This window comes from Coloeus monedula (genome assembly GCF_965178545.1).
Source record: "Coloeus monedula genome assembly, chromosome: 4".
Classification (NCBI taxonomy): domain Eukaryota; kingdom Metazoa; phylum Chordata; class Aves; order Passeriformes; family Corvidae; genus Coloeus; species Coloeus monedula.
In genome coordinates this window covers 24836122-24861600 of record NC_138784.1, presented here as the reverse complement: position 1 = coordinate 24861600, position 25479 = coordinate 24836122, and the positions used below count along the sequence as shown (strand labels likewise).

The 25479-nt window shown below is 56.4% G+C and overlaps 1 protein-coding gene across 1 annotated transcript; it reads right to left on the bottom strand.

The window, feature by feature from the left end:
- Positions 1 to 1134: 1134 nt before the first annotated feature.
- Positions 1135 to 24483, bottom strand: TRIOBP (TRIO and F-actin binding protein; the record flags this gene model as incomplete). Its single annotated transcript, XM_082281184.1, has 22 exons — positions 1135 to 1919; positions 2595 to 2752; positions 3580 to 3666; positions 3972 to 4085; positions 4422 to 4581; positions 5053 to 5164; positions 5670 to 5817; positions 7805 to 7915; positions 8500 to 9055; positions 9407 to 9516; positions 10368 to 10457; positions 10890 to 10958; positions 11314 to 11370; positions 16621 to 16716; positions 16986 to 17969; positions 18335 to 18467; positions 19236 to 19676; positions 20076 to 20194; positions 20729 to 20840; positions 21235 to 21368; positions 21891 to 21964; positions 24423 to 24483. The coding sequence occupies 21 exons, from the start codon at positions 24481 to 24483 to the stop codon at positions 2597 to 2599; spliced, it is 3924 nt and encodes a 1307-aa protein (XP_082137310.1). The 3' UTR covers positions 1135 to 1919; positions 2595 to 2596.
- Positions 24484 to 25479: the final 996 nt, after the last annotated feature.

Here is a 25479-nt window from a genome sequence, read left to right as displayed (position 1 = left end):
GCAACAGCCATGTCCTGCTGGGAGGCAGAAGGAAAAGCCTGGACCTTGGGCAGCACAGGGACAGAAGGGTTTCTAGTCCAGAGGCAGGAGGCCAAAAACCATCAAGAGCAAGCCCTGGTGCCTGACAAGCATAGTGGGGAGCTGAGCTCATTGCTTGGATTCTTGCACCATACACTGGGTTGCCCAAGGGCTTTGTGCACATGACTAAAATCTGCAGCCCTGTTTTACGAGAATTTGTGACTAACAAAGTGGTCTGCCTTACCTAGGGAAAGTAGTCCCCTCAGCCCTTCCCAAGGGAAGGGCTGGCCTGTACCCTTCTTTCCCGAGGGGATGCCAATACCATGGCAAGGCGATCATATCCTGAGCAGAAGAGTACCACCCTAACACCTCTCATTTTGGCTGCCACCACATTCTTACAGCCTGCTTCCATCCCCAGATCTCACAGTACTCCAGTCTCCCAGCCAACGTCTGTCACCTCCATCCAAGGGTCCTCCTTGACCCCATTTTTCCCTCTTCAGATGTTGTCTCCAGCCCCAGCATGTACCCACAATTAGATCTCTTCCATAATTACCAGCACCCTCTCTGTAGAACAACAGCTCCTGTTTACATTGGGATGGGGCTGAATGAGAAGTAGTCAGCCCCAGGTCCTCCATCCTGACAAAAAGGCAACATGCTTCACACAACAAACAGGAGGAGGAAAGCGTTTGAGATCTCTCTCATCTCCCCAGAATCTCTCTATACCATTTACTCTGCCAGTAATTTGCAGTGCCATGTGCCCTTCCAATACTGGATTTACTAATGCAGCTCAGGCTCAGCTCTTTCTCCATGAGGCTCAAGGCCCACGTAAAATTTTGGGAGCAGTGTGGTGAAGCAGATTATTTCCCCCCTCAAACCCAAAGGCGGGGCAAACTGCTGGACAACAGCACTGCAAGGCTCCTCTCGCTCTCTGGCCAGAGTCCAGGGGTGCTCCTGCTGCTTTCCCTCGCCAAATCCTGAAGAAAGGAAGCAGCTGGTCAGTATACCCCAAAACCTTGAAAAACCACACACACACACCCCTCCCCCCTCACCACTGGATTAGGGCCACATGCAAGCCTTCCTCTCAAGGAACACATTTTTCTCAGCGAAAGGGGAAGATTTTATTAAGTTAAAAGTTGAAGGGCACAGCGGAGCAGCAGCAGCTGCCACCTTGGGGAGGTTGGCTTGGGCAGGTGCAGTAGCAGCCTCACAGCTCCACTTCCCCAGAAAGGAGAAGCCCCGTGGCTCTGGGCTCCTGGCAGTTCAGGTTCTTGCAGGAGCCAAAAGGGCAGCCACGGAGAGAGAGCTCGATCATGCGGACTCTTGCCAAGGTGTCCTCTTTCAACCGTCTCAGGCAAGCACATCCATGGCAGATTGCCCCGGCAGCTCCCTCCTATGGCTTGCGTGTCTTCTCCGCAGGTCCCTGGGGGTGGCACAGGGAGGGGGAGCATGGTCCTTGCTGTACATCCCAGGGGGACCGTGGAGACATATGGAAGAGAGGGAGTATGTGCCAAAGGTGGCTGTGTGTGGCCAGGAGAAACGGGGCTAGGAAAGGGGGAAAAACCAGATTCTTTTTTTCAGGTTAGAAAAATGCTGGTGATGTAGTAAAAGTTGTCCTCCTCCTCTTCCCCTCCTTTCCATGGGAGAAAAATTCCTCTATAAAATATAATTTTCACATATAAAATCCTGAAGAAGGTGCATGTAAGGAGCCAGTCCAAACAATGTGCTCAGGTATGCAGGCAAAAAGGGTTCATCAAAAAAGCTTTGGGAGGGGAGTGAGGAGGTTGGGGGTGTGTGGGATTCCTTGCCAAGGTGATAACGGATGGGGATTCAACCTCTCTCTCCCCACAAGTGAGGAATGGAGCAAATACAAAACAAGAACAGATAACAAACGTAGAGCAGACCTGGAGAGAGACAAAACCACAAATGGTTTAGAAATACTCCAGTGAGCACAGAAATGCCATCCCTTCAGCTCCCTGGGGAGATGGCAGGCTGGTGCCCTGCTACAGACCCACTCATCTCAGCACCCATCAGCAAGCGCTGGTGGAGCAAGCAAGAAGCAGAAGCACTCTGGACAACAGGACACCCTCGTTCCTGTCACCCTGCTTCTCCCCTGTGTGTGGCAGAGATGCCTGCAGGTGAGTGTGGGAGAAGGGCTGGGTCTAGTAGGGCCTGCTTTGATGCAGACCTAAAATTATCCTGCTGCGATATAACCACTTCAAAGGTGAAGGGAGCAGAAATACTGCCTACACAGGGAATGTGTAACTACCCACGCTGTCACCCAAGCCACAGGGTGAAGGCCAGCATTTGCCTGGCTCCCACAAGCAGCCTGGTTGAGCAGCGATTGGTGCTGGATGCATCAAGAGCAGCACCGTGGAAAGGGGGCTGGGAGAACGTCAGGGACAACAGGAGGACCAGGAGTGCAGGCCAAGAGGATGCGAGAAGCAGAGAAGGACGAGTTTAAGCCTAAAGTTCCAGAACTGAGGGGAGCAGGAGAAAGTGGCAGCTCCCACGCCCCTGCAGCAGCCAGTCTCAGCCACCTGCCCCCGCAGGGGACGTCACAGCACCCCAGTGCTCACCGTTACTTGCTGTTGCACAGCGACTCCTTCTCCTGCAGAGCCGCCATGGCCAGGCGCAGGTGCTCCTTCAGCTGCTCGATCTCTCGCTCCGAGCGCACCTTGATGTGATTCAGCTCTGCATAGACATCTTGGTATTTCCCTGAGGCAAATCTCTTGTCCTGCCAGGGGACGGAGAGGGGTCAGGCAGGTTGCAGGGCTGATTTTAGGGAGGGTGGCAGCAAGATGAACCCAGCAGAAGAGCCAGCAGGTGAGGAGGGGAGAGCTAGCCCTGGGTTTGAAGCCCATCGCAATCTGGGTCATGCAGAAACCATTCAGAAGAGGAGCATGGAGGTATCACTTTGCAAATACCAGGCCAGGGAGGAAGGCAGATGCTGGTCCCACAGCAGCAGAGATCTGCAGCATCAAGTGGAGGAGGTGATGTGGGCTTTACCACGGCTTCTGTGCATGTGGGGCAGCCATATGGGAAACATAACCCCACCAGGAATGCAGGCTACTGAGAGAGCCAGGCACAGCTGCTGATACGGCCAAAAACTTATGTGAGTAAGTTATAAACTCCTGGAGCATCACTGAATTCCAAAGCCTCTTTCAGGTTCCCCTTTGGCAGGGGCCTTTGAAAATTCCTCTGAAGGAGCTGCTGCCAGTGGAGGGAGCAGCACACTCAGAAACGGTGCCCAAGGAAACACATCCACTCAGAGAGGGGACAACCAGGGGAAGCAGAGCGCCAGCCAGCCTTCATCCAGGTTTCCCACTTGCAAAAGTGTCTTGTCCATGCTTATGTGTGCATACATCTGGGGAAACCAGCAGCTAAGTCTGCGTGACTCTTCCCTTGTACTCTGCAGTCAGCAAGGACAAGCAGCACAGGTGACAAGAGGGTTTGTCTCAAGCATCCTATGAAAGCCAGCCAAACCCTGCTGATATGGAGCCCTGGTGCTTCCCTCCCTTCCCTCTCCTGCTGCTTTCCCAATTGCTCCCAGAAAACACTGACCTTTTGCATCATCTGCAGCTCCTCCCGGAGGCACTGCACTTCCTTCTTTACGTACTGGAGCTCATTCTCCTTCACCCGCAGCAGCACCTGGGCCAGAGAAGGGGGACAGGAACCAGAGGTGACTCAAGAGCCACCGCCTCGGAAAGGCCGGCAGGCCCTGGCGCAAGCACGGCAGTGGAAAAGGAAGGAAGGGCCAGGAGGGCTGGGGCAGGAAACAGTGCAAGCAGCCTGCGAGAGCAGCGGAGGGGAGGCTTGCCTTCTGCTTCCTGCACCGTCCCCACTGCTCCATTCAGCACCTCCTCCCACCTGCTCCGAGCCAAAGACACCAAGAAGAGAAGACCCCCGGGACGGGTGGGGATGGAGGCAGCAGGGCAGCCGGGGGACTCCCGTACCTCCAGCTCGCAGGAACTCCGCTCGTTGTTGTGAGAGGCGCGGTCCCCAGAGCCCCGTGACGAAATAAAGCTGCGCAGCTTCCCAATCTCATCCGACAGACGGGTCTGCAGCTCCTGCAGGCAAAGCCAAAAGATGTCAGAGTAGCCACGGCACAGACCTCTTACATGTCCTGACCATTCCATCTTCATGCCAGCCCTTGTCCAGCTTAGAGACCGTGTTGTAACCCCCGGTCCATAGGCAATGGCAGCATCTACATCCAGCAGAATACACTCGCCATATTCAATGCCACAGTTAAGACAGCCTCTAACTCTTTTTCTTTCTGATGATAAAATCTCAGAAGGGAAGAAATATGAACAAATAGGGGAGTTTTAACAGAGGGGCTGTGCTGTGAGGGAGGAACATGCTCCAGCGCTCCACAGTCTCTGCTGGCAGGAAAGCCCTTCTCTTGCCTGGTTTTTCCGGAGGAGGTCCTTCCCCTCCTGCTGACAGCGCTCCAATATCTGCTCCCGCTCTTCTGCCTTCTGGGTGAGCTCCCCGATTTCCAGGCACTTTTGGGAATACTGCTCAGAAAGCACCTGCAGTTCCCGCTTCAGCGACTCCACATCCAACCTGCCAAAGAGGCACCAGCTCATCGCTGCCCCAAAACCCTTTCCAGCTCCTGGCCCCTGGCATTGCCTTTCCCCCTGCCATGGCCAGCCTCTGCCCACATCAGTCGCTAGCACAAAACAATGATCCCTGTGAACCAGAGCTTCAGTTCCCACACTCCTGCACATGAGAGCCGTGCTTCTTGGAGCTCCAAGCCAGAAGAAATGGAGGAGCTTTCCATAAAGAAAATAGAGGGGAAATAGCAATAGGTATGAGGGAAGTGCTAGAGGGAAAAAAGCCAAGCAGAGGACAAGCCTCCCTGCCCTACAGCTCCAGCAGCCCCGGGAGCCACTACTGGGCATCCAGTACTCCTGAGGAGGGAGCTGGGGAAGTGGCAGGAAGAAAAGTTTGGGGCTAGATCTGCAGATGGAGTGTGGTGACACTGGCACAAGGCGGCATCATCGGACAAGTGGAGTGAGAGAGGTGCTTTCTTACTGGTGCTGCTTCTGGAGGGCTTCTGGGAGAGAGCTGCACTGCTGGAAGCTCCGTGTCCTGCCCAGCTCCTTATTCATCTCCTCCCGGTGGGCTTTCTTCAGTGCCTCAATGGCTGCAGAGGGGGACAATGAGAAATGAGGGATCAGGCTGTGCCAGCTTCATGGAAAACACACTAGAAAACTGGCTAAGCTCTTGCCACTGCAGGTTTCCAGATCTGTCTTTGCAGATTCCTCCCCTTTCCCTTCTTCCCTCAGGGTATCCCCCACCGTCTCCACACTCCAGGATCGTCATGCTGCCAAGGGGACTAACACAGGGCACTGTGGGAGCTCTCTACCACTTCTGCCAGCCTTGCCCACCTACAAGAAGGTGCTGGTCCCCTTTCACCCATCCACAGAGACATGACCCCATTTCCTTCACTATCTTTACCACCCCATCTCCACCAGCACAGTCAGTGTGAGAAGCACCAAAGCTCATGCTCCAAGGAGCATCAACCTCGCATCAGCACAGTCAACAGTGTGGCTCCAGATGACTGGGACCACTGGCTTCTTGCAAGAGACACTGGGGAGAGGCAGGAGGGACCCAGCTGAGCAGGGGCACAGGTTGGTGTTCGCTCCTACCTGCTGCCGTTGCCGCTGCCTCCTCTGCCAGGAGCCGCTCCTTCTCCTGCCGCAGCCGCTCCAGCTCCCGCTGGTGGTGCCTCTGCAGCTCCTCCATCACTTGCTGGTGAGATGACTCCATCTCAGCCAGGCTGCGCTCACAGGCCTCCTGTTGTGAGGAGGAAAGGAGGTGTGAGAGACCAGGAGAGAAGAAGGAAGGGCTTGGGCCAGGACGGGCACCTGGCTGGGCTGATGTTTGCCTTTGCAAACTTCACCCAAGTCCAGGGACATTTTGAAAGTAGTGAGACTACTGCCCAGGAGGGTCTTTTCCTTCTGAAAGTGAGGTGGCACTTTAATCACTGAACACAACCATTTGACAGGGACACACATCTTGCAACCCCCCTTCGTGCTTTACAGAGGAAGAATGCTCCTCTGGCTCTTAAAACGAATGCAGCAAGACAGGAACATCTCTCTTGGTCCAAGAGCTGGGAATAACATGCCCAACACCACAGTCCTGACCCTACACTAGGCTGCACTGCCTGGCTGGAAGAGATCATCAGTGGGAACTGCATCTCAGTATCTGCCTTTTAAATGAAGCAGCATCCCCTGGAATCAATGAAAACCGAGCCTCCTCTCCTGAAAAGTGACACCCTGCACTGCCCTGTGACCTGACAGAGGCTGCCAAAGAGCCCTCCCCACGGCCTAATGGTTAGGGATCCTCCTCACACAGCTCTCCCTCCTTTGTGATGGCCCTGAGACCAAGGGGATGATTCTTTCTATGCTGAGTGCTGTGGTTAACTCGAGTTAGAGCAAAGCAAAGAGGTTCCCATCTTCATGCTATGCCTCCACTCCCCCTCCAGATGCTGACAGCACCTCCCTGAGCCTCTCAGGAAGGACTTGCTCACCAACAAGCCGTGCCATTATTATTAATAGCCTGGGCCTCAGAGACATCAGCAGAGAGCTAGGAAGACATCCCCCAGCAGCCCCTTGCCTTCCTATTCCTTCCCCACCAAGGCAAAGGCTCATACAGAAGACACTGGAACACGTGTAAATGCAAGCCCTTCCTGGCTACTCCTCTCTACTGAGATGAGGGAAGCTGAACAGAACAACCAAAGGAGAGGAAAAGGTGAGGAATTTGGTGATCTGTCCACAGACCAGCTGCAACCCTTGGCAGACTGAGAGAGAGAGAATCCTTTGGGGAACGGCCAAGTTTGGCCTCAGATGTGAAATGCTGGCTTTTTGAGCCAAATTATTAGGAAGATAAGGAAGTTCCTCCCCACTGCTTTTGCTTTTTTTTTTTTGACCATAAAGAGGCCTGTGAGCTGTAAATATTAAATCACAATAACACAGAGACTGAGAAGTGTCTGGGCTGGGTGCTACAGGGTTTGGGTTTCTTTATCTGTGCTAGGTACAGCCGACCCTCTGCAACAGACTTCACCAGCCCCAATTCCCTGCCCTGCCCTGCCAACCCCCTCTGCCCCAGTATCTTCCAACACGTAAGGCCCATCCTGAGAACCCCACTATGTGGTAGAACAGCAGCCTCCCCACAGAAAATCCCCGTGGGATGTAACCCTGCTTGCTTTGGACGAGTCCATGAGAGGGTAAAATAAATAAACAAAGAAGTGAGAGACTGAAGCATGAGCAAATTCTGCTTTGCTGGCTCTCCCACGTGCTGTCCCAGCAAACGAATGGGCTGCGCTGTCAAAGTGACCTTCAGTCCCCAGGGACTGACTGACTGACTGACTGCTTTTAACAAGACACTCGGGAGCCCCAGTTAGCAAGAAGCACATGTGGTGAGCAGCAAACCACCAGGGAATGACCAGAGGCTCCACAGGAAGCTGCTGACCCACTCCTGAGCTGGGGGACAGCTTACACCCACGGCCCAGGCCAGCATCATGTCCACACACAAAGCGGGACACAGATCCTGCACCTCTCCCCAAATTCTCCTTCTCTCCCTTTGTAACTCTGGCCCCTTTAAGGCCAGGCAACATGCACCAGCCTTTATGTAATTAACATTGATTACAAATGGGCCCAGTTAGGGTCACCATGGCAACCCAATGATTAGCAATACCTGCTCGGCAATAAGCTGAGTCCCAGCATTTCCCAGTTTGGTACTGGGAGTGACCCCCCGGGCCCGAGTCCTGCACCCTACTCACCTGTGAGATGTACCCTCGGGGCACATGGCTGTCTCCCTGGGATTTTGCTGCCTCCCGAAGGCTCTCATTTCTGGCCCGGCAGGACTCCAGCTGTGCCCGCAGTGACTGGATCTGTGCCAGGCAGGACAGAGAAAAATGTTCAGCCAATGGTGGAAAAGTGCCATGGCCTGATCAACGTGCCACATCCAAACCCTGGGCTTAGGGATGGGGAGGACAATGCACGGCCAATGGAGGCATCTGCTTCCCCAGCAGTCTGCCAAGGGACCAAACTGTCAAAGCCAGCCCCAGCCTGGTTAGTGCTAGTGAGGAAAGGAGGAGACATCCCAGCTTTCAGAGGTGGAGGAAACCACCACTGCACTTCCAAAGGCTGGCAGGTGAAGTGCTTGCAGGCTTGGGAATAGCCAGAGAAGAAAGGCTGTGAATGTACTCCCAGGAAACACAGATTCCACACAAGTAGTGCCACCAAAGAAATTATCCTGGACCAAAACATGGTCTGGGGAACCTCTGCAGGTGTGTGAGAGCTGGCCTCTTGCCTTACATTACCAGGTTGCAAAAGTTTCCATGTACTCGAGGAGTCAGAAGGAGCTAACATCTCCCTGCACCTCTGCCTTGCTCTTCTGCAGAGCCTCCTGCTGCCAAGGACCACAGTAAGGGGCCACCAGAACCCCAGTTTCAGGGAGGAGGGATGCTCTTACCTCCTTTTTCAGCGCCTCACTGGTGTCTCCCTGCCCTCCCTTGCCCTGGTTCAGCAGTGCTGTCAAGGGCACCCGCTGCAAGTCCTTCAAGGGCAGGCGTTCCAGCTCCAGCCACTTCTTCTCTATCTCCTCGTTCAGACGAATTCGTTGGTCCTCTGAAAGTGGAGGAGCGGGGAGGTCCTGCTCCCCGACCTTGCGGGAGGAGTCTCCTGCTGGGCCATCGCTGTTGGGGACCCTGCCGTCGGGGCTCTCAAACCATTTCCGCCTCTCCTCCGAGCGCATGGCCAGATCTCGCTCCAGCTCCTCGTACTTGGGAGTTCGGTCAGAGATCCTCAAGCTCCCTTTTGTCCTCTGCAGGGACGCCTGATTCCCGGGGTCTTGTGGGAAGGGAGACAGCTCCACGTAGTCAAAGGCATGGCGCTGCCCATCCGCCTTCCAGTGACTGCCCTTTGAGTTCCCCTCGGAGCCCGAGCCCAGCCGCTGCTGCTCCTCCGCCCGGAGTGAGCCTTTCTGGGGAACGCAGTTACGGAAGTTCTCCTTGTTGCACTCCGAGAGTCTGAAAGCAGAGCAGCAACTGGTGAAGGAGAGGCACCATGTGGGAAAGGATGCCAGCAGAGACACTGCCAACTGCTCAAGGCTCAGACCCTCACTCAGCTCAGCCTTACAAAGCCCCACCCCGGGCGCAGAGCTGGGCCTGTAGCATCCCATCCCTCAGGGAAATGGATTTCTCCACCAGGCAGCAAGGATTCACCCTGGGTCCAGTGTAACCAAACCCTTTTCAGAAGGAGCAGAGGGCAGGCCTGGTCTGGGAGTGCTGAGATTTCCAGAGGGGCCTTCCTGGCCCCTGCCTGTCAGGGTGGAGGGACAGCAAGGGAGAAGAGGACAAGCAGCACTGGGCAGCTCTTACTTGGTGACGTCTGGAGCACTGACTGGGCGCACATTCTTCCTCAGGGCCTCGATCCAGTTGCGCCGGATGCCAGAGGTCATTGCTGACAGGGTGAAGACAGCATCCTTTGTCTGCAACAGGGAGGTGACAGAGGCCCTGTCAGCACCTGGTGGAGGTGCAGCAGCTCCCACTTGTTCCCTGAGACCCACAGGCACTGGCATACACAGGTGCTGGGCTGTTAGAAAGGCTACCCTCTGTCTCAGGCTCCTGGGGACAGGTGGAGAGGTGGGAGAGGAGATGTAGGGTTTGAGAGGGAGCCTGTTACACTTCCTTCATGAGACTACCTCCAAGCAAAGGCAAAAGAAACCTTGCTGGCACACTGGGCCAAACATGCACTGGTGCAATCCAGCTGTTCAGGTGCTGGGAGTCAGGTGCCAGCACTGGTGTACAGCAGCAGGGCACAGGGAAACCCAGACCATGAAGTGCCCACCCCCGCACACCCACAGAAATAGCATTTCTCACGCTGCCTTAGCAGCTACCTCCTGCTGCTACAACAAACAGCCAAGGACAGAACTGTACTGGGGCTGGATCCAGGGTACAGGTTGTCACTCAGAGCGTGGTCAGCCAGGTTACATCGAGATCTGCAGTGTTCACTGCTCCCCCCCGCAGCTGTGGAAAGTTGCCTTGGCCAACATGTCAATTAGACACTCCTGGCATTTAGCTTGGCTCCTGGACTGCCTCCAGCACAGCCTTCAGCCAGCCCTGCAAAGCCTCCTCCTCCTCCTTCCTTCCTTTGCAGGCGGGCAGCCCTGATGTCCCAGAGCACTGTCACCCATGTGTCAAATAAACGACCTTGGGCCACCACGCTGGCACAAGATCCGTATGAATTGCCTCTCAGCATCTTGGCACAGGGACGGAGCGCACATTCCCACCCCGTGTCCCTTGGGGCTGCTGCTCTGTACTCGCGGTACTGGACACTCACGTGTATCTGGAAGCCGTAGTTGCGCTGCACCGCGAACTCCGTCACATCCGTGCAGGAACGGAGGTCGATTTCTCCGTCAAGGTCATCAGCCTGCAAGAACAGTCACCCGTTAGGACATCAGTGCTCAGCCAGCTTTGAAAAATGCCACCACTGCCTTCACCCCACAGTCTTCTGGGAGCCAGGCTCGGCTCTTCGGGAGCCAGGCTCAGCTCCCCAGCACAGCACGGCCTCTTCTAACCCAAGGGCTGCCAGCAGCATGGACGGAGAGCATCCCAGATGCCCAGCCACAGGACCAGCCCTTCTCCTCACCTCCCACCACTGACGGTCCCCCCAGACTTTGCCACCCTGCCTTCATCTTCTTTGTCACCTCTTGGCAAAGAGCAGCTTGGCACCTCTGCCATCCTTCAGGAGGACATGGTGCTGTCGCTTGTCCCTGAAGCACCCTGGTCATGCCAGAGCTGTGCTCCTCTCCCCACTGGCCAGGAAGGAAGAAAGGGCTGGCAAAAGGCTGGCCATGCTTACCTCCTCTGCGTTCGAGTCCCGGTAATACCTCAGGCTCGAGTCAGTCAGCACAAACCAATGTTTCTTCCACTGCAGGCGCATCAGGCAGGGGGAGGGAAGGGAAAAGACAGGAGGGAAATGGACAGGCAGTTACCAGGGAAAGTGTAGGAACAAGGAGGGACGCTCTGCACTATGACCTCTCGGCCTTCTCTTCCCCCTCCTCCACATCCCTCCCAGATCCCCCTCATGACCCTCAGCTGGGGGAGAGGCACTCGATGAACGTCTGTGTCCACACACAGAGAGAGGCACCTCCACCAAAGGTTTCCTGCTGCCTCTCCCAGCAGGAGAGACCTCAGTGAGCAAGGAGGAAGGAAATCAGCTGGCTCACCGAGGCTCTCTAGCAACAGGGGATAGGGGAAGAAGCAGACTCTCACGTGGGGCTTACCTCTCCCGGCTCGTCCAGGATGGACATCCATCCCTTCTTGAAATTGAGAAGATCCGGCTGGAAAACAAAAACCAGAGAATTACTGTCTTGGAGTTACCCACAAAAGGGCTTTCCATGCCAGTGGCAAAACAGAAATGGGAATAGCCTTTTAGGAAACTCATGGGGGTATGTGACCCTCTGGAAAAGGAAAACTGGGCATAGCTCTCAGCAGCAGGCAGTCATTCCTGTAAGAGGGAGCAGGAGATAAGGGAAGAGGTTTAAAAAAAATAAAGGAAAATATGCAGCAAAGAGGTTTCCACAAGGTGCCTCAGAGGTATTTATTCAGAGAGGGGGAGGCAGGGACAAGGAGAGTGGGCAGAAGGGAGTGCTCCACCACCTCCAATGGGGCTTGCCTCAGAGATGGAGGCAAAGCCACAAAGAACCAGACACGCCTTGTCCCAACCCTGGCTGTCCGTGCCCCAGAGCTATGTCCCTCTGGTAACTTCACCACCAATAATTTATTAAAAACATAGTAGCTCAGCCCTCACCAAAAACCTACAGGAGGCAATTCAACAGCTGTGAAAACACGCTGACTTTAAACGATGTGCCCCAGGGTAGAGATGAAGTCAGTGCTTGATCCTCTCCCTTCTCCCTCCAAGGTTCAACCCTCTCTGAGATTCTGAGAGTTTTTCTCTTACCCAGCTCTTTCTGCTCCCTCCCACTACAGAGCCTGCCCTCTGCCCAGCCACAGCTACAGAAGATAAGGATGAAGAGAATTTCACCCAGATCACTCTGCGCCACAGAGAAGTTTCCCCACACTCTGCCTCCTCCTAACCTCATGTTGCTGGTGCAGCATCCCAACCAGTTTATCTTCTTCCCAAAGTGGAGCACCAGAGAGCTGACTCAGGGGAACCTCTCTCCCTGGCTTTGCCCTCAGCTAAACAGGCTCGAGCTGGTCCCTCCTCCCAACCCTGCTGGCTCCCAGGAAGTTGCACCATCAAAGAATTCAGTCCAACGCCTCTTCTCCCATGGAAGGCAGTTTGCCAACCTGCCCCTTCTTCTGCAGCCAAACTAGGCAGGGACAGTGTTGGAGAAGTCACGGTACCAGAGCTGGACCTCCCAGAGGTCCAGTACCAGACCTGCCAGTCCAATGGAAGCCACCAGAAGTCCCCACATGTCACAACCACCAGCTGAGACGGAGCCGCTGAGAAGGAGGTGGCACAGCAAGCCAACGGCCACTCCACATCCCCTGAACAAGCCCAGTGGCCAGCCACAGCTGCCCCACAAGCCCAGCTCCTGGGCTGTACAGACAGGCCAAGCCTTTCCCTGCTTTCACCTCCCTGAGCTGCTGCTCGTGGGTTACACCCAAGGTTATGGGGAGGCAAGAGCCGAGTATGTGCTGGCCCACCCTGGCACTCTGGCTATTGGTTCGAGCAGGAGCAAGGAGTACTGCCAAGGGGAGGGTCACCGCCCGCTACAGCTTCAGGCCTGGCCAGAAGCATCCGGCAGCCCCGAGCTCCCTGGGAAGGGAGGGAAACCAGAGCGAAAGGACATGGGGGGCTCCCAAACCTCACCTCCTGCTGAGGTGAGAGGCACTGCTGGCAGCTAGGAGACAAGGGGCATTTATGCATCCTCATCAACCCAGACGTTGTGGTGGCTCCACTGCTGCCCTGAGAAAGCACCCCAAAAATTAATTCTTTCTCCATGGCAGAAGCTCCACCCTTCTTCCCGTTATTCCTTCCAGCCCAGTGACTTAAGCTCCAGCTCTGAATTCAGAGTGGTTAGAGGGAAGGAAAGGAGACAAAACATCAAAGTACAACCTCCCCCCTCCTGGGACACACGAGCGCTCAACAGAAGAGAGAGAGATGGGCAGGCTCCACAGAGGCAGAAAAACAACATGGGGAGAGAGGGAGCAAATGGAATCCTGGCTGGGGCTGCCGTACAGATCAGCTGGGTCTCATCTTATCGAGGATTTACAATCCCAAAGCATTAGTTGCCAAAATAATTAATATTAACGGAATGCATGTCACTGGGAAAACCGCCACGAAGTCCTGCCAGAACTGCTGCCCCCAGTGCAGTGCCGGGGCCAGAAAATCCCCCTGGAGGTCTTCTCCCAAGTAGGCAAACTGCACAGGGTTTCTGCTTTCCTTGCCAGCCCTAGACATGGAGCTGCAGCTCTATAGAATTGTCTTTGAACTATTCTTGTCATAGCGGGGTCAGTACCTTAAGCTGAGGCCTACTTGATATACAAAGTACTTAAAGCCACTTTTCTTTCCTACCCCACAACCAAATTCAGTCTCCTCACCCAGCATAAAAAGCTCAGGGTACTGTCAGAGAAGAGTGTGGGGTTCAAACAGAACCTCATCCAGAGGAAACGGCCCAGCAGTGGGAGGAGGAAACATCCAGGAAAGCCGAGCTGCTGGGAGAGATCCGGGTGCCGGAGATGCAATGATGTGGCAGGATGCACCCCCAGCAAAATGCATGGCCCTGCAGCTCGGGGCTGCAGATGGCTTGGGAGATGGTGGCAGTGATTTCGCCCAGTTGCATCCATACCCATCAGAGTTTTACATTCAGCCCCACAGCTGGCCAGGTAGAGGCACTGGAGGGGGTCTCAGGCAGCTGGGGACATAGGTGATATCTGGAAAGACTGGCTTGCAACAGCAGGTTAAGGAGCGGCAGCTGCCTGCCCTGGTTGAAGAAGGGCTACAGGGAAGGTGATAACAGTCTGTAAGTATCCGAAGAATGTAAACACCAAAGAAGGAAAAGGGACAGGGTGGGAGCAAAGGAATGGCTCCTGGGTGGTACTGAGGCGCCAGGATGGAGAAGTAGAGGAGAAGAGGCTGCAGAAGGCTGAGAAAGCTCAGTGTCCAAGCAGGATGGTCAGGTGTGTCCTTTCATCACCAGCCTCTGTCATCACAGTGCCTCCTGCTTTTCCTAAAAGCTCCTCAGGACTGCAGGTTCTGGGGCACTGCTTCCTCTCACCTCCGGGAGATGGTGCAAGGGCTCTCAAGCCTCCCGGAAAGCACAATGTCTCCTCTAAAAAGGGAACCCGCTTCACAAGGGGTGGGCCCCAGGCCAAAACACAAAGCAAAACCGCTCCAGCTCACTTGGGTGAAAGCGAAATCACTCCCAGGCTGGAGCACACACGCAGCTCCCGAACCTACACGTGCAGTAAGAAGAGCCAGCGGGCGACGAGCTGTCCCTTTCCCACCGCCCCCGTGCGAAAGGCCGGCGGGCACGGCCCAGCCTGTCACCTCCATTACCCCGCTGGGGCCGGCAGCCGCCCGTGCCAAGGAAGGTTCGCCCCAGGGGTGGGATGCTCCCTGCCCCAAACCGCATCTGTTTTCCCACAGCGAGCAGGAGCTCCCCACGCCCGGGGGGACCACGAATTTCGCATCCGACTGCGGTCATCGGTGCGGTGAGCTGGCCCGGCCTCAGCCCAGTCCACGCTCACACTTATTGGGGTGGGGTGGTGCCCGCCGCGGGCGAAGCGGCCGCGGGGAGCCCTCGGCGGTGATGGGCAAAGGGAGCCAAGGAGGAACCGTCACAGCCTCGAGTTCCGGGGCCAGAGTCCCCCGGGGAGCGGCGGCTCCAGAGACCCCCGGAGCGGAGGGACCCCCGGAGGCGGCGGCTGACAGCTGGGGTCCCCCGCCCCTCCCAGCCCCGGGCTGTCCCCCGGGCTCCGGAGGAGTCCCCGCGACCACCGCCCGCCCAGCCCCGAACCCCAGGTCCCGACTCACCGTCATGGCGGGGGCGCCGCGGCCGCCGGGGCCGGGGCCGGGGTCGCGGCGGGGCCGGGCGCTGGCAGCCAGGGCGGCGGGGCGGCTTCAGCGCCCGGGCGGCTTCCGCGGCCCCACCATGCCCCCTCCGCCGCCCGCCCCGCGATCCCCGCGCGCCTCTGGCCCTTTTTTAAAAAATTCTTTAGAGAGAAAAAAAAAAAAAAAAAGGAAAAGGAAAGGAGGGGGAAAAAAAAGAAAACCACCCCAAAAAACTTTTCTTTCCTCCCCCCAGAACTTCCTGGGAGGACCCGGGCAGGCCAATGGCAGCCGCCGCCACCGCCCCGGCCGCCCGCAGCCAATGGAGCCGCCGGGGCGGGCGAGGCCGCCGGTCGGCACGGAAAGGGGCGGCGGCCCCGGGGCGTTGGGGACGGGACGGGACGGGGCCGATGCTGGGGCTGAGCCATGTCCCCTTCCCGCCCCGCTGGCCCGGGAAAGGTGAAGCCCTGGGAGGGACGGGCTGAGCCGCTGCTGCCCCGGGAAGGGACTGCCAGGAGCCCAGCCCTTATCCAGGCAGGGTTTGCTCTCAGGCTGGGATTTTTCGCAGGCAGGGGTTTTCAGCAGTGGACACAATGGAGTCCTCGCCTTGGCTCCTGGGGCTGCTCGGTTTTATCCAACGAGCCACCAACTGAACCTCTCTGGGCACGTGGCAGGGGTGGTAGGAGGTCATGGGGAGACTCCGGTGCCCCTGGAAAGCCATGCCAGCTGGCCTCAGAAAAGGAAATTGCTAGAGAGGGTCCCAAAGGAAAAGGGGAGAGGGACTGTGCATCACAAAATGCCAGGCTCAACCAGGCAATCATACTGAGGTGATGCTTCTTGCTGCAAGGCAAAGGGAAGGTGCCAGAGCTCAGTGCTGAAGAAACCTGGCACAGATGGGGCAATCTGGCCCTGTCATACAGGGTGAGTTCAGGCTTTGGGCTCCTCTCTGGCCCGATGCAGGGAAGTGAGGGAAAGGATGCCACCCGTTTCAACTTTCAGAGGCCTTTGACAACCTCTTTCCTGGCTGCAGTTTGTTCTTGTATGAAGAACAAAGCCAGGTCCTAGCAGAGGATAACCTGGCCAAGATGACTGATGGGCATGGGGGGACAGAGGCAGGAGCTTGTGTGCAGCCACCAGCTACATGGGCTCCCGGGATACTTTCTGCAGCCCTCCAAAGCTGCTGCAGTGCCATTTCACAGGAGCGCCAACACAATACACTGTATGTTCTTTCACACCACTAAAGCCCACTTCATCCCCATAAAACCCTCCGTGCTGTCACAGCACTGGCCAATAATAAAGCAAAGAAAAGCAGCTATACTGAGATTTTAGTCCCAGGTCTACTGTTCGCCCTTCTCTGGCTTTATAAAAAGGCTCTGTGCCTCAGTTTCCCCACTCGAGCCATGGGTGAAGGACAAAGTGAAGGGGAGTGTTAGTGAGCATTCAGGACATCATAGGAAGGCAGCGCCATGCTCAACCTGCTCGGGTCAAGTGCTGGAGACCTCGGTCCTGCCCACAGTGACCCCCAGAGAAGGGCAGCTGCCCTTCCTCACAATTCCCAGGGCCTGGCCCCTACCTTGTTGCGCTTCTTACTGGCATTCAAATGTGGCTGTGGGCTTCCTGAGGAGCCAGTGCTGCTTTGCGGTGTGAAGGTGCTTCCACCCAGCTGGGGCTGCAGGGGAGAAAGCAGGACCTGAAGCCATTGGGGTTTAGTCCTCAACTCAGTTTCCCAGATCCAAGCATCCATCTCCTGGCGTGGGCCAGGGAGGAAAGCATCTTGTCTCCTCCCAGTGCCAGGCAGGCAGCAGAGTTTCCCCGGAGAAGCAGAGGATCTGAGGGAACTGGTGCACAGAATTGCAGCCCAGGGCACCCACCCAGTCTGTGCTTGCCAGTTTTAGGCCTTGCAGGGTCCCCATCACCTCTGGCTCCTGCCTTACTCACATGGTAAATAAGAAGACTCTTGTTCCCCCAGTCACTTTCCAGTGGCTTCTCAGGGTTGTGTGTATCTTGTGCGAGCTTGGGACCCTTCCAGTCCTCCTCCAGATCCTGTACTGGACTCTCAGGCCTTCTCCAGCTGTCATCTGACCGTAGTCCCACATCCAGACACCTAGCAGGGTTTTTCCAGTCCCTTTCCAGCCGGCGCATCACATCTGCATGGCACACAGGCATCTCTTGGCGCTTCCAGTCCTTCTCCCCCACCTGTGCTTGGCGGGCATCCCCCCGGCCCCTCCAGTCCTGCTCCAGTGGTCGTGTTGGGCTCATGGGGCGCAGGGGCTTGCCTCGGCCTTTCCAGTCACTGCTGGTGCCCTTAGAGGGTTGGGAGGATGTCAGCTTTTCCCGCAGGCTCTGCCAGCTGCATTCAGATGGCTTCCTGGGCCCTGCAAGGTGCAGCGGCTCCCCTGGCTTCGCTTGTTGCCTCTCTGCCCACCGCACCAAGCTGGGAGGGGAGCTCTCCTTTTGGCTTTTCCTTGTGCTCTCTGTATGTCTCCCAGGACTGAGGGCCCGTCGTGGTGGCCCCGCCCGGCTCAGCCTGACATTATCTGAGCCCTTCCCAGCACTTGTGGGGTGCAGGGAATCTCCTCGGCTCTTCTTCTCCAGTGCTTGCTGTATACCCCCTGGTTGCCAGGTGGCTCGGCCCCTCTCCAAGTTTTGGGACCGGGTAGGCTCCCCTCGGCTTCTCCAGCTTTTCTCAGTGCGACAGGGACGGTTCAGGGGCTCCCCTGCTCTCTTCTCTGACCTGCGGGCTGGGCTTGCAGAGCGTGGGCTCTGGCTGCCTCTCTCCAGCAGCCAGCCAGGGCTGGCAGGGCGTGGGGAGTCCCCCCGGGTCCTGTTTGCCTTCTCGGGGTGCCGAGCTGGGCTGGGGGAACGCCGGGTCTCCTTGGGGTCTCTGCTGTGCTGCTCAAGCTGCCAGGAGAGTCGCTGACCCTAGGTCACAGGGGAGAGAGAGCAGAGAGTCCTCTTAAAAAAAAAGTGCCAGTGAGCAGAACAAGATGGGATTAGGGCTGGCAGGTGATTTGGTTAAATGTTTCCCCAGAGAACCCTTGCATTCCTGTGCATGGAGCCAGTCCATACTGCAGAGAAGCCTCTTGTACCCAAAGGGTGAAAGGGCTGCTGCAATTCAAGCAGCAAGGGTCCCAGTCCATGACAGCGGGACAGCTGGGATTAGAGGGAAGAGGGAGAAGGGGAATGAAAAAGAGAAGCATGTGACAGAAATAGAGGAAAATGTGGCAGGAAAAAGCAACTCAGCTTGGAGAGTTGGCATGAGGTCCTGCTGTGCAGCCAAGCCTCACCTCCCTGGGCAGGCTGGGACTGGACCGCCTCCGAGTTAGGTGGCCTTTGCTGGGTGGCACCGGCGTCTTGCCATCGAGCCGGTCCACACGGCCCTCCTCCAGAGCCTGGAAGGCCTCCAGCGTCTCTGATTTCCTGTGGGCACACACAGTTGGTCCAGCTGCCACCCTGCTCAGCTTGGAAGCAGAGCCCCTGCAAACCCTGCTCCACCACAGCCTGACCCCACAGACCTCCACCTGCCCCACTGTGTGCGCCGTAGCCTCTCCCTGTCCCCATCAGCCACCTCAGCTTTCATATCCTGCTGCCTCACCATGTCTTCTTCACACTATTCCTCAAGCTTCCCTCCATCTTTACATCCCACCCACTTGCCCAGGATACTTTCCCGGTCCCTCTTTATGTCCCCTCCTGCCCTGTGCTGCCAGTGCTGGAGCTGCTCTTGCTTCTCCAGCCAAAGCTCAAACAGCTACTGGGTACTTTTTGGCATCCCCCATCATTTCCTGAGTGGCTCCTACAGTGAATGCAGAATCCCTGGGGAACTATTGATGCTGGGATTGGGAAACACCTCTTTCCTTCCCTTTTTACTGGTGGGAGCCCTGCTTTGCAGCATGTCCTGCAGCTTCCAGGTGGCTGTGAGGATGAGGAAGGTGGGCTGCTCCCTTCCAGCGGTGCAGCTTGTCTCCACCCTTCCAACAGCCTCAGCTGCCTGTGTGCCACAATGGAGGAGGCCCTGAGCCTAAACCCAACCCTTGCTTTGAGGGAAATTTAAGCACAGCTGAAAGCTGAGCTCTGCCGTCTAGCCCTGCCTTCCCCCTGAAGCACAGCGATTCAGAGGTGGGGGCCCCCCAACAGTGTAGAAGGGCAATCCCCAGCCTCTGACCACTGCGGAGTCCCGCTGCTTCTCACCTGCGTTCGCATCCAAATATCCTCTCCACCTCCACTCGGCCAGGGCTGAGTGTCCGGGAACCATAGCGGTCAACAGCGTCCCGCTGGCTGAGGCGCTTGGCCTTGGGCAGGTCTGCCAGCACCGTGTACTCCTGCCTCTCCAGCCCGTGCCGCCCCTCTGCAGCCCCACCGCCGGAGTGGCCGTGGGACTCCCGAACCCGTGGGCCAGAGAGATGCCCGCTGCCACCCAGGGGGTCACTATGGGCCGGCGGGGAGCCAGCTGGGGCACGCGGCAGGGTGGATGCCCAGGGAGGGTCAGTTTTTCGGTGCTTTGGCCAGCTCTCCTCGGGCTTCTGGCTGGCAGCACGGCGCTCTGGGACGGGGAGAAGGCCGTTACTGGGGGAGGCGCGAGCGACGCGGGATGCCACCACGTCCACGGCAAAGCAGGTCTTCGGAGGAGAGCTAGAAATGGTCCAGGAGGGCAGAGATAAAACCCAGACTCCCTCGAGGCAGGGTGGGAGCACTGGAACACAGCACTGCGAGCCGAGGGCATGCCAAACCATGCAGATAGAGAACACCCGAGATGCCCACAGTTCACGGTCAGCACACACACAGATGGACTCTCACGTAGTGCCCATGGATGTGTTGAACACTTCCTGGGACTGGAATTAGCTAAAGAGATGCTAAATCTAAATAGAGATCTGCCTTGAACCTCAGAGACCCCTGGGTGGAAAGCAGACCAGAACCAGGATCTCACACAGGAGCAAACCAAGAGTACCTGCTTTCAGCGGACAGATTTCTTTCCTAAAGCCCTGGGCTTCAGTTCTCACCCAGGATCCGGAGGGAACAGGCTGAGCCCACCTGGGTCTGTCTGCCTGTGGGGCTGGTGACCGCACCTCCTCCTTATGGCCCAAGTAGCTCATCATGTCCCGTTTGCCCGATCCCAAAGTGTTGTCCCACAACCGGGTCATTTCCCCTTCCTGGGAGACAAGATAGGGCAGATCTCTGCAATGGGGACTAGTAGCTTTTGTGGGCTGGAAGGAGGTAAGAGCATGTATGAAAACTCACAGCCTGTTCAGCCCAAAGCTGCTGGTGAAAAGGAACCACCAGAGGAGGAGCTGTGTGAGTATAAGATGATCCCAGACCAACGATGGCAAGGAACAACACAGGGAAGTCCACATGGGAGTATCCGAGAGCAAATCTTATGAGCTCTTTAAGGGGAGAGCTTCCTTTGTGGGGACTAAGAGTCTCAGCTGATCCCCCCTTGCATCTCAGGACCTTAGAATCATAGAATATCTCAAGTTTTAAGAGACCCATAAGAATCATCAAATCCACTTCCCTGCACATGATGGGCTCTTTCTTCCATCTGCCCAAGGCAGGAGAGCCAGAGGGGCAAATTCAACACGTCTGTGTGCCCAGGAACCTGCTGAATGGGCCCAGCAAAAGTGGCACTGAAGGGCCAAGGGGGCTGGGGAGACCAAAATAACCCAAACCACAAGAGATCCCCATCTCACCCTGGCAAGCGTGGAGTTGGCTTCGGCACAGGCGCTGGGGTCGGTGCCAGTTTCTCTGTGCTCACCCTCAGCTCCGGGGCTGAGTGGGGGATATCGCCTGCTCTCGTGCCAGCTGTGGGGCAGGGAGAGAGGACAGCTGATGGTCAGCACAGCCCGCAGAGCTCAGGGGTGAGTGACAGCACTGGCAGCCCAAGCCACACTGACTCACTCTCTACTGGATGGGCAGAGGCTGGCAGAGCCCATCCTGAGGCCACCAGCCTTGCTCTGGAGGGAGTGAGGATGAAGGAGACTCTTTCAAGGGCCCCCTGACCTCTCCTGGCACAGCCCAGAGGAACGGTCAGAGGGCATGGCATAGGGATTTCTCAGTCCTTCTTCCCAGGCACCAGCGTGCAGAGCATCAAGGAAAAGGCAGCTGATTTCCCCCTGCTTGGCTTCCCGCTCCCCCTCCTCTGTTCTTCCCACCGAAGGGGCCTGTCGGAGCAGCAGGGCTCCCGGCCGGTACTCACCGCTCCGTGCCCTCCGCTGGGCCCACACACACGTATACCTCGCACTGCGGGGCTAAAATATGGAGGGAGTCCCAGGGCTCTCCCGGGGCTGCGTCGCTGCAGGCATCGCGCCCTGTGACTTCCGTGGCATGATCCTGTGAGGGAGAAGGGGTGCAATGGTGCTGTCAGCGTGCCAAGGATGAGGATGAAGGCTGCCCCTTGGAAATGCCTGCTTCTTCTACCTCCTCCGAGAGCAGCCTGGCCTCCAGGGCTCTTGGTAACTCTCCCAGCCCACTGTTGAGATTTTTCTCCTACGGTAAGAGGCCAGAGAGGCCCAGCACACTTCTACTTGATGCCGAATGCTGCAGACATCCCAGAGACTGCATGTGTGGATGAGGGCTCGGGGAAACTGCCCCCCCCTGTGTCGGCACTGATGCTGCTGGTGGCCGCTCTCCCTCACCAGCAGGATAGCTCAGGGAGAGGTAGTGGAGCCAAGAGGAGGGAAGATTTTTGCAGAAAAGGCTGTAGTCCCAGCCTCTGCCTCTCTCTGTCAGATCTTGCAGGCGTCTCAGCATCCTCCCTGGCTCCTGTTACCTGCGGGGCTTATGAGCAGCAGTGGGGGAGGCTCCAGGGAGCCGGCTGTCTGCGCCGCCTTCCCTTCAGCGTCTCGCCCGCACCAGGATTCGCTCAGAGGTGACAGCTCTGAGCAGATCGAGGGTGAAGGGCTGAGGTAACCTTAGAGGGCCCAAGGCTGGGAGGAGAGGGGGAGAGGGCAAGAAAGAGAGAGGGAGGTTCATTACTATTTCATCATCCCTGGCCAGTCGCTCCTGGAGGACGTCAAACAACACGAAACCCTCTGTGAACATGAAACCAGCTGTCACCCAGTCAGAGACAGCCAAGTAGCTTCCAGTGTCCAGCCCTGTCCCAAAGGACCGTTTGGGGTCGAGGCACCTGGAGCCCAAAACCCCATGAGATTTATCTCTCTCCTGCCTTCTCCTCTGGGAACAGCTTGCTGAAGCTGCCTCAGGGACAGGACTGAGCCCTGGCCCCAAGCCAACAGCTGAGGCCACAGGGAATTGACCAGGACCACATTTAAGGTGAGGCAAAGCTGTAAATGCCAGCGAGCATCAAGCAGAGATTAATACAGGGTGGGTCCCTGCTCTGCCGGTCTCCGATTCTCTCCGTGTAGCTTTGCATCTGTGACACCCCTGCTTTCTCTTCCAGGGTCTATCAAGCCCCTCGTATCCAATGTCCAGCACTTTCCTGCTAATCTTGGCTCCCAGCTTTGGTCTGGCACAGTTAAATTAAGCACTCCTATGCCCGGAAAGACCCTCTGCCCATACAGCTTTTCCCCCACAACACATCTAGAAATCCTGGCTGAGCCTTTGTTTTAGGGATTTCCATCTCTACGTAGGCAGGTGGAGTCCCAGTATAGAACAAAGAGGCCCTGAATGAAGTATCCACAGCCTCCAGGTGGGATGGAGGAGCTCACCTGGGTAGCATGCTGGTGAGCCCCTGCGGCTCGGAAACAGTGCTGGCACAAGCTCTTTGCAAATATGTTGGCTTCAAAGTTCATGCAAGGCACGTCATCCACTGAACCAGACATTGTGCATAGCAGGGACGAAGATCTTTGGCTGATGGGCTACTGGCGGGGGCCAGCCAGGAGAAGAAGGAGGAAGGAACAGCAGCAGAAGAAGCTGTGGAAGCAGGGATGTTATTTCCACACTGAAGTTTGCTGCTCCCAACTGTCAATACTTGAATCAAGGGGAACCCAGGTACAAGGTGACCCATATAAATACAGAAAAGAGGGGCTCTAGCAGGGACCTCTTATACAAGGGGCACTGCACCCTGAAACGACTGCTAACACCCCCCAGTTTGGGAGTCCTTGCGAACAGTCCTTGTGTCCTGCTATTTTGTTTGATGGAAATGTTCTTCCTCTCTTACAAGGCACAAAACTGAAACCTTTCTTCTTAATTATGTTGCTCATAAAGGGATGGCTCTAAGCAGCTTAGGAAATTTGGAAACACACTGAGACTCTTCCTAAACTTGTTAATCCTACCAAAATTTTGAGACCTGTAGGGCAACTGATTGCAAAACTGTGAAGGGCAAGCATTGCTAGCACAACAGCTGGAATCCACCACTTCTCTTCTGGTTTTTTTGCAAGCATTCTGTCCATCATCACCTCCTCTGTCCTGCAGAGTTTGAGAGTGAGTCCTCAGATTTGAGGATGTGATCTGAGCTGGGAGGGTTCTGCCTAATTTGCCCGGAGGAGGCACCAACAGAAGGACAGGAAATCAGACCAGCATCTGAGACGTGAACATGCCGCTGGTGCCCTAAACATGGACACTTGAGTCAGAGCAGCTGACCAGGGCTTTAGCTGCTCCCCAAAACAACCAAGGCCAAACGTCAGTGCCAAAACCAAAGCTATAGTATTTGTTTGTCAGTGCACTCATTTTCAGTACAGCAAGTTGCACTAGGTGCCAGCTTTGCAGCATCCTTCCTCGCACTGGGGCATGTTTGCTTGACTTGCTCACACGAAATGCTAGACGGGAGCCTAAGCACTCCCCTGCCAGGGATGCAGCACTAAACACGCCAACATCGCTGCCCACCACTGCCCACGGACTGCCACCCGTGGCTGGAGCCCCTGGTACCCCACTGCCTGATGGGCAAATCATTGCTCCCCACATCCCTCGGGGCCTACTGAGGGGATAATGCTGCGATCCCCAGGGCCTCTGGCATGCATGCAGGCGGCCATGCTCAGTGCTCCCAGTGCCCCCCAGTGCCCCCAGTACCTCCGCTTCCCTATGGCTCCCAGCGCCTCGCCGCCCGCCGGGCTCCCCCCTCAATGGAGCTCGCCGTGGGAACCGCGGGGCGCGAGGCCCCGCCCCCTGCCCGCTGATTGGCCGCCGCCGGGCGGTGATTTGAATACCGCGCCCTGAGTGGCCGGCGGCGGCGCGCGGCCATGGCGCCCAGGGGCGCGGGCTCGCACGTGTCGCGGGCAGCGCGCCGGCGATCGAGCGGCCGCGGCTGCGGGCCGCGCCTGGGCACGGGCACCGCGCTGCGCCTCGGCCCCGGCCCTTCCCCGCGCCTGCGGCTCCCCAGGCACCGCCTCGCCGCCTGCCGAGGGCCTTCCCCACTGCACCCCGGAGGTAGCACCCCAGGAACAGGTTAGCCCGACGCCGAAACAGATGCCAAAGTAGCGGACTTACCCGCAAGCACTGAGATAGCGAAACGCCACCGTGTCCCAGCACAGCTCTCGCAGGGGGTCATGCCTACCCACAGCACTCAGAGATTTGTCTAACGTGGGCTTTACCTGCCAAGCACAAGCCCTGCCTAACCCTTGCTATTTCTATCGTAACGCCCTTAGCATCTGTCCTCCACTGCTCCTTTTACAATTCAAACTCCTTCTCTTCCCGATGCTGGTGAGAGTTACAAAACATCCAATTTCACTTTTTGTTTATTCATTAAGGGCAGTCTGCAATCCATTCCTCAAATCTGTCTACCCCACACAACCCATTATTCAGCTCCTATTTAGTCCCCAAAAGTTCTTGTCACTCTCACAGTAACTTTTTCCTTGAGTTCATTTCTGGAACACACTGCTGGAAGCAGCAGTGTGACTGTACTGAATACAGCCTTGAGCTTGATATACTACAAAAGCAATAACGACACTGCACTGATTATCACACAGCTCATGCACACACTGCAACCATTCCTCCTTTTTGCTGCGCTCAAATTTTCCCCCAACTGTCTGATCTTTTTGGCTCCCAGTCTGCTTTTGATCCTTGGTAATCCCAATTATATTTTTTGTGTGTGCATGTGTGCGGAATCGCAGTCTAGTCAGTGAAAGCCATCATGCATGGCAACCCCAGTGTGGCAGCCCATGTCAAAGCCCTGCATCTCTGTGTGAGCCTGGGGCACATGCACAGCAATGTGCAGGTGCCCGAGGTGACCCAGCTGCAGAGCCACGTGTGAAATGCCTGTGGAAAAGGGAGTTCACAGGGAGCTGCTGGTCTCTGCTTTTTCTTTACAGAGCAGCAACTGCACTAGCATGTTGATTTTTGCAAGTACCTCGCATTTTTCAAGTACCTTACATTTGGAAGCAGCCTCCTCCTGAGCAGCTATGGGGGGAAAAAAAACCAACAAAATGCTCAAATCCATCTTGAAAACAAGTGGAAGCATCAAACAAGAATTTTAAGCCAGTCTGGTATGAAGAGTGATGTGTCTGGCAAACACTTAACTCACTAACTTGTGCGTGGAAACTCATAT